The sequence below is a fragment of the Strigops habroptila genome, chromosome 5 (genome assembly GCF_004027225.2).
Source record: "Strigops habroptila isolate Jane chromosome 5, bStrHab1.2.pri, whole genome shotgun sequence".
In the NCBI taxonomy this organism is placed as follows: Eukaryota; Metazoa; Chordata; class Aves; order Psittaciformes; family Psittacidae; genus Strigops; species Strigops habroptila.
In genome coordinates, this window is record NC_044281.2 from 53,990,453 (window position 1) to 54,003,176 (window position 12,724).

The following is a 12,724-nucleotide window of genomic DNA, read 5'->3' on the forward strand; positions in this document are numbered from 1 at the left end:
GCTTCTTTTTCCCTTCTCTTGCTTTTTTTGTTTTGTGGAAGCATCCTCTAAAGTGTCAGTGATATCAACAGAGAAGTAGAAGATCTCTATGCAGTTCTCGCATTCGGTAAATTGATGGAGTTTCTACTTCATTGTAATAAAAATTAGAGCTACCTATTTGCTGAGCTTGATACAGTATATCTTGTAAATGAATACACACCCACACTTTTCAACCTCATTTTCATAACACAGATAGTTTGAAAACCAGTATTTTCACCCAGGGGACTCCATTGAGCAGCATTTCCTTGCTTTGTATACAGTGTACACTCTCAGGACTTCCTACCACTACTTTCCTGGTTTTAAACTCTGTTACTTTGCACCAGTCTCCTTTTGGGGTTTGCATGCAAAATGCAAGACGAAAGGAGTTTCAAGTAATTTGTTTTCAGTAGCCCTTGAAAGGATGCTATTAAGTGGCAGGCGACAAGGTGTCTTGTCAAACACATGAAGCAAATCTTAGCCACCAGCCGTGCAAAAAATGTACTGTGTACATTGCCCAGAAAAGTTTCACTTTCTGCAGTAGTTGGCCTGATGAAATCTGGAGACCTTGACGCATTGCTGTGTAATCTCCCACAAGGCTGAGTAACACCAGGATGTCTAGACTTCATTGATTAACTGCAACCCACCTTTCCTTGAAATTAACATGGAGTTGAACTGCACTCAGTGTTTGTTTACAAATAGCTCTTCAGCAGGCTTTAAAACTTGCTTCCCACTTGATGAATGATGAATATATTTAACAATCTTATCTCTTAATAAGTCTGGAAGGTGACTCTGTTCTCACTACTCTTGCTTCCCCCCTCCTCCTCCTCCCCTAAGGATCAAGATAAGAGGTTTCACAATTAAGGTAACCAATAGCTACTGAACATTTGATTGCAGGTAACAAATAGCTACTGAACATTTGATTGCAGGCGTCACCAACACTGGGTCCTGCCCATAGGCTGATTTCATCTGTGTACAATAACAGCAGGGAGTGTTACCCCAAATCAGAAAGATAGAATTATATTCACTGTACTGCTGATATAAATGAACTAAAAAGAAAAAAAAAAAATTGAAGATAAGGGATATTTCATTTGTCTATAAAGGATAACCAACTCATTTGTTTGCTGCAAAGTCTAAAGGAAGTCACCTTTTCATCCATGACTCTTCTAAGAGAAGTTCCCTGGTCTTGTGTCAGTAACTTGTCAGTGGCTTGGCAGAGGGTGCAGTAGGGTTTATAACACTCATGCAGCATGTTTTTCCGTCCTCCTCAGTGTTATACCCACACTGCAGCTGCTGTTGCCCTTACAAGGCTTACGGCTGCAGCTGCATTTTCATCACCCCAGTTCTTATTACTTTCCCAAGTGTTGTGGTTGGAGCTCTTTCAGTTTGTATGCCTGTGGCACCTTACCTATATGCAGCTTCCCTTCCCTGGTAGAGAATCTGCTGCTTGTTAATAAAAATTATGAATGTCGTTTCAGTGAGTAGGTAATGAAATGAAAGATAGGGATTGTAAGGAAAAAAGAACTGTTAAGAGAGCAAGAGCTGTTTCAGCAGGAAGTCATCTCGAACAGTCTTTTAAAGGGCCTATCATGCTGTGAAGAGTGAACTAGAGTCCAGAATTGGTCTATCATTAATCATTTGTTTTTATTAATAACTAAAGCATAAATATTAGATCTGTGTTCATGTCGGGAAGTTGGGAGGACTTACCTGTCAACAAGATGTTATCTAGAAAGGACTAGATGAACCTGAAAACCAAAGAGGTTGAAATCTGATAGGTATAAAGTACAACTTCATACTGCAAGGAACTAATAACTCAAAGGAAAGGACTGTGCAGTGTGATGTAGGTAAATTTACCTGTGAAACATGGACATTCTGAGAATGAAGTGATCAGCAATAATGAGCAGAGTTCTGATGGCCTCATCAAGACTTTCTCCTGCCCACATTCCTAAATATGTTTTTCATGTGAACAGCTCTTGAAGTTAACTTTTGCCCTAAAAGGGCAAAACCCACAAAGTATTTCAGCAGTCATTTTGGGAGTAAGCAGAGCATCCAAAACCTCATTAAAATCAGAACTGAGAGTAGTTGTAGCTGCCTGTTTGGAGTGACTCTAATAAATGTGGTTCTCTGGTTTTGCTGCTCTGACTGCAGCTGTAAGCCCTGTAAGCCCAGCAGAAGCTTTCCAGCTGCAGTGAGGTATTTCACACACATATCATATTTCATCCATGGAAGAGTTGATGCTTGGTGCCATACAGACAAATTAAGACCTCTGAAATCATTTCCTTTTTCTCTTTGCAACATGCACCTCTTAATGAGGCTAAATGCTGGCAGGTTATGTCCAGCTTTGGTGTGGAAATCAGAGGCCAGCGCTGCCTGAAAGATTTTTTTTTTTTTATAAGAAGTTGTTAACTTGACTGTGACTTCAGAGTACATGGATTAAGTCCAAGGGCTCCCCTTTCTAATTAGGTCTCTGTTTGGCCAGCCAGGCCAACCAAGAGTAGTACACCTGGTCTGGTTTTGTTTGGTTGTCCTGTTGATGTGGATGAGCAGCACCATGTGTATACATGAATGATTTATGGGTTATTATGGATTTTGGTGTTCTGGATGCAAGTTTGTGCCACGGACTACAACCATGGTTTTTAGAGATGTCTTTTTTTCCCATGTTTCTTTTCAGACTAGTCCGGGAGGTGACAGGAGTAAATGTCAACATGAGGGTTGGAATCCACAGTGGGAGAGTTCACTGTGGGGTCTTGGGCCTTAGGAAGTGGCAGTTTGATGTGTGGTCCAACGATGTTACATTAGCCAACCACATGGAAGCAGGGGGCAAAGCTGGGTAAGTTGCTTCATCAAAGCTGTCTTGCTAATCCGTGTGTTGTTTTGTGTCTGACATGTCACAGTGAGGAGGTGAAATGGAAGACAGAGTTTTAGAGAGTCTGTTGTAAAATGAACTGTGGATGTAGTGTTTTAAGCATGTACAGATGTTACCAAGGTTATTCTGTTCCATGTGTACACGTCACTGGTTACAGGAAGTCTACAAAATGCCCCGATGGGCATATTGTTCTGTGGTAAGAACTGAATTCCTTCTCCAGGAAACAAAGTTGATAGATGCAACAGAAATGAGCAGTTCTGTGCAAGCACTAGCAGAGCTGTTTATGGTTACAAAGAGGCGTGACCGTATGTCAACAGTGTTTGCTGGAGAGCATCCCAGGTGTCGATGGATAATGTATGAATATCCATATGTATGAATATGCATTGTCTGAAGCATTGTTTCAGACTAGCCTTTTGTTTTGAATTATTCCTGTGAGGGAGCAGAATCGGTCCTTGTTTCACCACTGTACGGACCATCTGAGTTGCTGCCAAGTTGACTCTGTGAGAGAATTTTTCTATATGCCTTTCCATCTTTTCTCTGCTTTGGATGAAAGCATAAAACTATGGTACTTGATAGGATACCTTTACAAGGCACTCTTGTACAACAGTGATTAATGTGATACAACAAAAAAGATACATGCTTCAGTATATACATGTGTCCGCTGAGTTGACAAGTCCCTGTCTTTGCCAAAAACATGTGTCTGCTGTATGTTAGAGCAAAGTGAATAAAAGAATGAGTGCTTTATATCTAAGGAGGTGCTTATAAATCTATGTGTAAGGTGCTTAATGTGAACACCTCTCTCTTTGAGAAGATGGCTTCTGCCCTGCTTCCTTTAAAATAGATGAAACTCCCATACTACATCTGTAAGAGAAGCAGTATGGCTAAATAAACAGGGGTATATTGCTTGTTTGTTCCAGTACATTGAACCTGTCACTGACAGGAACTGGCTTTTTAGGTGATATCTTTTCAGAACCTATAAAACTGGCTTGTCTTTTGTCTCATTCAAGGCGCATCCACATAACAAAAGCAACCCTGAACTATCTCAATGGAGACTATGAGGTGGAGCTGGGCTTTGGAGGAGAACGCAATGCTTATCTCAAAGAGCACAGTATTGAGACCTTCTTGATTGTACGGTGCAGCCAGAAACGGGTAAGACCAAACAAACTAACGCAGTTTTAGATACTTTTAATAACTAGATAGTCTCTAACTCACCAAAGCAGAGTGAACACCAGCCTTTCTAGATGAGTGGGTTGACTGCATGACAAAAATTCCTGTTTCTCTCTCCTCTTCCTGAACTTTTGATTGCATAGAAGGGAGTGCAGCCACCATCTGCATAAGGTTTCTGCAACAAGTACTTTCTAGTTCTATCAAAGAAACTGTCCTGAGTTTTCAAATAATTTTGAAGATTGTTTTTAATATAAATGTGTATTTTTTCAATTAAATTTGATACTTGTACAAGTTCTTAAAACCATGAAGATTTCTGTCAGAAACAGCCAGAGGTGTTTTTGTCCACCTGCTCACAGTTATTGCCATGACCATAAAAATTAGAGCAGTTCTTGTCATTACTTTTCAGCCCCTGTTTCTGAAAATGGGAAAATCTGGCCCACTGTAATTATGGATGGTCACTGTGTCAGTGGGATGAGATCATACTTACTGCTATGACACGGTCAGGCTGCACAAAATAAGACTATTAGGGCATTACTGGCTTGAACTTGAGTCAATCAAACTCCAGTGGATTTCAGCCAATATATCTTCTTTCTGTGACACTGCCAATAACATAAAATAGGTTGATATTATCACTAGTTTGTATTCTTTTAAATAATGATAGACTGTAATATTAGAAAATTATCTTTTTGATCATCTAGTTGAGTCTAGCCAATAACATTTTGCTAAGTAATTTCTGCACTATAGACACTACTTTGCTATGGGAAGCATATAAAGAATGGCCTGAATTGAAAATAATTTCAAATCTAATTGAAAATAATTTCTAAGTCTAAGACCAACTAAACCTTCCCACAGCTGTAAATATGACTACTAGGAGATAAAATGAATTAGTGTTAGTGACATGTTCCAGTAGCATGGTTGATTTAAATAACACTAACACCTATACAGATGAGTGTTGCCTCATTTCGTGAGAGAATGGATGCCTTGAATCTCTTTAATCGATATTATGTAAAAAATCTCCAAGAAAATCCCTTATCATCTGCTAAAGAAAGAAGATGATGTTTTGGTTTCTATCTGCTCATAAGATAAATCTCATTAACAATTGTCAATCTTCAAAAGAGGATTAGAGCTTGCAGTGCAAGTTTATTGTTTCCTAAGCATCACTGCCTGTCAGTGGGCCAGCTGATGTTTATACCTAAAACATTTTTTTGCTGGGAAGATTTAAGAACATAAACCAAAATACTCTTACGGCCAGACCCCATCTCCTGGGCTGGAGAAGCTATACTGACTTCTTAAATCATGCACTCACCAAGCTATATGCATGGAGAACTGAAGGTTTCACTGGAGTGAAGAAGAAAACCTAAGATCAGGATTCTGATCCTTGCCAGTTTAGGCAAAAACTCAAGAACAGACACACAGAGCACTTGGGACTTAATTTTGCTTTTGAACACAGGCCTGTCTTTCGACTAGGAGACTGGACATAGGCTTAGGAGAGATGTGGATTCCGTTCTAGACATAGATTTTGAGGAACTTGCATCTCTGTGCTTTGATTTTCCATGGTAAACTAAAATGGGTTTTTCCTTCTCATTCTTTCACTGCTTTCTATGTATTTATTGCAGCTCTGTTACACAGCATAGCTCTTAGCTAAGTCTCTAGGCACTACTATAATGCTGCTCTAACATACTGCATCCCAGAATAGCTAAGAATTGGGACATGCACATGCTCTATGTAATTATTGTGCTAAATTGAAACGTAAAGAAACTGCCAGCCAAAGTCAGGGATATTAGTATTTAGAGTCGAGGGGCTCCTGGTTTGCCCATACTGCTGTAAGTTACTTGCTCTCAAAGCCATTTTCTATCCCTTTGTGAATAAAGTTATGTCCCTCTTTAAAAAATCATTTTTACTTAATATGAAGAGCAGAAGTGAGAAAAGCTTTCTCCCATGGTCAGCTCAGTCAGTCTTGAATATTTTGCCTGATGCTAGGCAAAGTTCTAGCACTTCACTTTTTCCTTCCATTTCTGCTTGATTTTAATTACTTCTTGTGAGGTATTTAGCCAGGTTTTCAGTTCAGTCTGTTCCAGTAAAGGCCATAAAATGTTCACCTAACTTAGTAATGGGTTCCTGTGGGTCGTGTCTGGGTTCCTGCTATCCTCACACACAAGGCACAGGATTTGCACTGACCCAGGGGCAGACGCATAGTTGATCCAAGAGGCTGTTTGCCTGAGCTATTCCTCAGTTCACACTGGCAGGCTTGAATTATCTGAATACCTGGTCCATTAGTCCCACAGCCATCAAAATCAAGCAATACCAGGAGTTATGATGAATGCATAAATTGTGACGGCATCTATTCCACACCCTTTCTGCTTACTCTTGCCATGTGGAGCCATAACTTTGAATTTCCTGACTTTTTTTTTTTTATTTGACTTTTTCATCGTGTTAATGCCATTTCTTTGGCACAGAATAAATGGGAGGAATATTTATATGATACTTTTGTTCCAGGAACTCTGACTTGCCCTCCCTGGAAAATAGGTTTTTTCCTTCTTAAGGATGCTGTTAACTGGAATATATTTAGTTGAGTTTCAGGGGGAAAAAAGCTATATTCTGATCACTCAGCCTTTAAGTAACATCACTAGAGCTGAAAATGTAGTTCAGTTTTCTATCTGGTACACAGAAGAGTTGCTTTCTATTGAAAGAGAGTAAGCTGTGAAGTTTTTAAAATACAGTCTGTTTAGGTTTCTCTCTCCTCATCTTTACCTCCAAATCCACTTTCACCTTTCTGTTTGCTCTGTCCTGTGATGCTGCTGCTCTTGTGGGTGAGCACTTGCTTGTGAAGAAGGTAGTGCTCAGGTACCCCACAGAGCAGTGCAGGAGTGACTTTTATTATCACAGTGTTATGTTCCCTTAGATAAAAGTTTTCGTGGGGTTTTTTTTAAACATAGATCCAAAGTTCCAAATTTGTTTTCCTTGTGTTTGCTTTCAATTCCTTAAGCCAGGATTTTGATAATTAAAATGCAAACCAGTTTTAACTCTGTGAGATACAAAGGGTGCATTGCATTTCATTGTAGCGTGGATGTGTATATATATATGTATACACATGTACATGTAGACACATATGTACACATATATGTGTAAGTATATATGCATATACAAAGTAATCCTTGCCATAAAATTAGCATGCTCCACCATAAAGATCTGTTGAATCTTTTGCTGTGGTTTGTTTGCTCCCATTAGAGCTAACAGTGCGCTATTCTAAAACCTGGTTGTTCTGGTGCCTGGTTGCCCTGGATGTCTGGTGTCTGCTGTCAGCAATTGTATCCCCTCTCTCCCTCTCAACCTTTTTTCTCCTAAAACAAACTCTTCTAACGTCTTCTCACAATGAAGAAAAGACAAGCACAAGCTCTTATAGCAAGCTTTTCATTTCTGTGATCGTCAAAGGAAATCTTTACCTTTGGCATAGTTCCGTTGTCTTGGTGTTTGATATTTATACTGTGATGAACTAACGTGATTCCTGATAATGAAGCGATGTTTCTGATTTTAATCTCTAAGTGAATGGTCATGCATTTTGTATATTTGAATGTCCCAGGTCCCACTACTACTATGTTAGTCCTCAAACATTGGGTGCCAATGCTCCTTTTTTAATTATCTGTCAAACACTACCTCTGCTTCTCTCATTAGCAAAGTCTGTCATTGCTACACTTGCTGCCAGATGCGATAAGAGAAAAATGAAACAAAATCAACCCCAAGACTAATCACTGAGTAACTCCACTAATAACTTTCATCCAGCCTAGTACTTCTTCATTCAAACCCATCTCTTGCCATTTTGCAGAAAACCAGCTCTTTGCCCAGCTTCATATTCCTCGCCTATTTTAGCCATTAATCGCCAGGACTGTACTCTGTCAAATGCTCTATGGGGAAAAAAAAAAAGCTACAGTGAGAGCTACAGTATTTTTTTTGTTTAGAAAAACTTGATGCTCTCAAGGCTCTTAATCCAAGCCCAGCATTTGCTCCTCTACAAGTTCTGCGTCATGATCCCTGACTAAATAGTTATTAAAAGTATCTGTTACCAGAACTGAAATTGCAATTGGCAGTTTTGCACCAATGTGGGTTAGAGGTTGTCCTTCTGACTTCAGCACATCACACTTAATTTTTGCTTCCAGCTTAGTCATGTTTTCCGTTTATAAACCTATGCTTATGATCCCTCTTCCCTTTTGCCTCTACTGTGGCAGCAGTGATTATCTGAAGGGAAATAATCTGTTCTTTCAGTTATTCCTTCTAGCTCCTTCTAGAGTAATGTAGATTTTTAAGTTTTTGTTATCCCTGTATAATATAGGGTGACTTACACAGGGTGACTTCTGTGCTCATTATTTTTCTCATTCATTTGTTTCTAATGGACTTCATACCTTAGCATGAAAGAAATTAATCTATATTAGTCTAGAGAAGAGATGACTGAGAGAGGATCTCATTAATGCATATAAATGTCTCGAAGGCAGATGCCGGGAGGATGGTGCCAGACTCTTTTCAGAGGTGCCCAGTGACAGGACGGGGAGCAATGCCATAAACTGAAACACAAGAAGTTTCACTTTGACACAAGGAAGAACTTCTTGACATTGAGGGTGGCAGAGCACTGGGACAGGCTGCCAGGGAGGTTGTGGAGTCTCCTTCCCTGGAGACATTCAAAACCCGCCTGGATACCTTCCTGTGTAACCTGCTCTAGGTGGCCCTGCCTTGGCTGGGGGGGTTGGACTGGATGATCTCCAGAGACCCCTTCCAACCTTAATGATTCTGTGATTCTGTGAAACATGGGAATTCTCTGAGATGTTTGTCTTTCCTCCATTAGTGGTTTTGCATCTTCATTCATTATCTGAAAGTCTGTGTTTCCAGATAAACAGTGAATTATCAGCTAGAATTACTAATACTATTACCCAAATCTTTACTGATTCTCAAACTTAACCCTGAAGCATTGTAGTGAACTACTCAGCATTAGTCAGTACAATGTCTCTATCCTTCTACAGAGAGGGGTTTTTTTATTCTTGTTCTACTTTTTTTTTAAAGTTTACCCTGCAGTCTGTAGCAGTCCCAACACACAGCCCTGTACCTCCACCTCCACAGCTTTCATATCTCTCCTTCTGCATTTTATTCAAAACCTCTGTCTCAGTCTTTACTGCTGTCTTGTCACATCCCTGCTATTTTTACAGTACTCAGCTTAATTATTGTTGTAGTATCCGGTAGACCCAGGTCTTGTGCTGCCCAGGCTTCTGGAGTTTGTACGGGAGCATATCATTTGGTGGTTATTGGCAACTTTTTGCTCTTCTTTGAGATCAGGTGCTGCACTAATTTGCAGAACCATCACAGTTACTCTTCTCGCCACTTCTAATCATTGGTAAAAGCCTCACTCTGAGAAGAGTAGAAAAGTATGTTTGGAGGGGTGGGAAACAGACTTAAGGTGAATAGGATTTTAACAGCACATTAGGTTTACAGCTAGTTTTATTGTCCTCAACATTGTCAGAAGTGTGGGGAAATGCTTTGCTTTAAACATAAAAAGAAACAAAATGTGACTGTCAACAAATGAGCAATAGTGCTGACTGAACACAGTGCAGAGTGCACAAAGTTGGCAAACTGAAAAAATGTTAATCTTTTTTCTAATGTCTTTCAATTGCAATAAACATGGGTGTTTCTTTTAACAATAGCAGGTACACAACTGTTTCAGAAAAGATTGTTGATAGTGGCCTTAAAACAGCTCAATCAAATATTGGCTGTAACTCCTAGAAAAACAATTCTCATTCTTTTCTAAATAGTGTCCTGGAACTCCATCCAGCTGAAGAAACAAAATGGTCCTGTAAATGTTGTGCATGTGACCACCCTAAAACACAATCAGTCTGATGTGATGATTCCTCAATTTAACGAATTTAATCACAGCTCAGCAGGGTTCCACTCCTGTGGATTTATGAAGGCAATTGTTTGGAGCAAGTAATACTACAAGAAACATTATTCACATGTCAATAGGACTTGAAGACTATTTAAAGAATAATATGTAGCTGAATTTGAAATGGCTGATTCATGCTAGATTTCACTGCTTTGTTGCACTGATAGTGATCAATATGTTGGAAAATTCTATCGCACACTAACCAGGCATTCTTGATGCAATTGATAAGTATAAGAAAATCCCAGCAATTTCTGCAGTTTTGCTGTAGCATTACTGTAGCTCAGTGTGTGGGAACTGGTGGTGGGAACACTATTGTGTTTTATTAAACCCCTGGGAATAAGATTTACAGTCTCTTTGCGAGTCCAGATTTGAAAAGTTCCCACAACAGCTTTCTGGAGTTTAACCACTTTAAATCTGAAAATCTCAGTGCTATCAGAACCTTTTGCACCTGCTTCTGTTGTTGGTAGTACCTGTAATGAGTAGGGCTGAAAAGTATTATCATCTGCTTTTCTTTATTCTTCTTTCTAGTCTTGTCATGCCTTTGGTAGCCCTGTATGCAACTTTTCTTCATGTTGTCACTTAGTCAGGAAGAAACAGAGGAGAGATACTCATAAATTTCCACAGAGGAGCTGTGGTCATTCTAATTCTTCATTTTTAGAGCTTATTATTATTATTACCCACTGAACAAGTCATTTTTCAGAAAATAAATTAGCTCAACTTTCTAAAATATCAGTTTAAAACAATGGTTTTGAATAAGTATTGATGTTAACAACAAAGCTCTATTGTTCAAAATAATATAGTAGCACAGTATGCAATGTGGGAAGCCAAAAATCCACTATGCTTGTGTATATGTGTTTTAATCTGATCGGAAACATTTTTCACAATCCAGTGGAAAAGTTCTACAGGATGTGGGGGGAAATACTGCCAGAATTCATGTAGCCATGAAAATTTGTGGTGCCTGACCTCATGGTTAGAAATGATCTCAGAAGTACGTACTCATTTACCCATTTGTCCCCCCCTTACCTCAACCCAGATGTGTTAGTAAACATATATGAGGTCTTTTGTACTCTTCAAATTAACGAAGTGATGCTTCAGAGCCACCAGCACTAGCAGCAGGTAGAGGAATCACTCACTGGCCAAGAAGGGTTAGTATGTCTGCTTGGATTTTTTGACATTAAGGCTTTTCTCAAATTTAACCAAATTTACAAACTCATGGGAGGAAACCTGTTCTATGTATCTTTTATCATCTGTTGATGGTAAAGGCATTTGTAATGTAACCAAATAGCTTTGCTTTATAGGTCCCTAGACTAGTTTCAGCATCTGGGTTTTTTTTGCTTTTGGTTGAAAACCCTTCACTAAGTTGTAATAAAACAAATTGACAGTGCCACTTCTATTATTGAAAACAATATATATTTCCTTGGAGATGATGAAACTGTATTTCCTACCGGTTTTCTGGCATCACATCATAGAAGAAAGAAGTATAACTATGAAAAAGATTGCATAACTGAAAAAAACCCACAAGAAATCTCTATAAGTGACGGCAGAGACCATAAAAAGCAGTGACTTTTAAAAAACAAAACCTCAAACCAACTCAAATCTGGACATCAGTGTTGCATCACATTGCCGTATTTTTAGAAACATTTAAAATACAGCTCTCCTGGAGGTTATCCAGGGGCTCTGTCATGATTGTTCATGTGAAATTCAGCTGGTGCCAAGTTAAAGAGTTTACAGCTCTCGCAGATGAAAGGTGGTGGGTTCAATGCAGGGAAGAGGCAATGTGGGAGGCACTTAATGTCCTGGGGGAGTGCAATGTGGGAGCACATACGGTTCTCCCCAGCAAACATCCTGGGGACCTGACAGCTCCCTTAGGTTTGCTCCCACTGTTTCCTTGAGATCCTACACTTGTCATCCTGGTGGGGTGGAGAAAGATCTTTGCTGGCAGCCCAGAGCTGTGGTGACCACTGCTACTTACTGTCACAAGGCCAGTCAGGTGTCCAGCACAGGGCTCCTGTTGCAAGTGGCACTGCAAGTGTCCCCAGCTAGTGGCCGTGGAGCCTGCAGCATTACATTCCCAGCAATGTTTGGTGCCTACGTGGTAAGCTTATGGTCTCATGGGAAATGTTGTCATCATAGCTGTCTCTTTTTTTCAAGACAAGAGATGATGATTTCCCATGCTTGTCAATCAGGCAGCTTTCCCAGCACTGAATCTTAGCAAGCTCTTTAAAATTTCTTAAAAAAAAATAATTTAAGGCAGCATTGCACTTGACATTTAACTCTCTGGTTACCATGGAAATAACACCAGCTATTGTGCAAACCCCTGGCAGGCACAAGTTACAGCGAATAGTGTGGAATCAAAATAAATAGGTAGGGAAAACAAACTCCAGGCAATAAAAGATGCAAACCTATCTGTATAGTCATACAAGATTTGAACCAAATTTCTAGAGTTTAAAACAACTGATGCTTTCTTTTTAAATGATTCAGTTCTCTGAATACTTTCTGAAATACAAAATTATTACATCTTTTTTTTTTTTTCAGTAATCTCATGTAAGCAGCAATTTTCTTGGAAAAAAAAAAAAATCTCAAGTAATAAACAGCCAAGTTGTAGATATCTCTACCATCTGAATTTCCAGCCTCTCCAGAGTTTCTCTTTTAAGCAAGGATGTAATAATTGCCACCTCTCTGCCTTCCCAGTCAGTACAGATAAATCTCACAGTCCTCACTGTGCATATCTCATGCAGTCCTTGCTGAAGAAGATT

General features: G+C 39.4%; 1 protein-coding gene across 2 annotated transcripts in view; it reads left to right on the forward strand.

Moving 5' to 3' along the window:
* Positions 1-12,724, forward strand: part of ADCY5 (adenylate cyclase 5) — a 216,093-nt gene that overhangs the window by 157,379 nt on the left and 45,990 nt on the right. For both annotated transcript variants that reach the window (XM_030487012.2, XM_030487014.1), the window contains exons 6-7: positions 2,687-2,845; positions 3,889-4,030. In XM_030487012.2, coding sequence (XP_030342872.1) covers positions 2,687-2,845; positions 3,889-4,030 — 301 coding nt within the window. The remainder of the gene's footprint in view (positions 1-2,686; positions 2,846-3,888; positions 4,031-12,724) is intronic.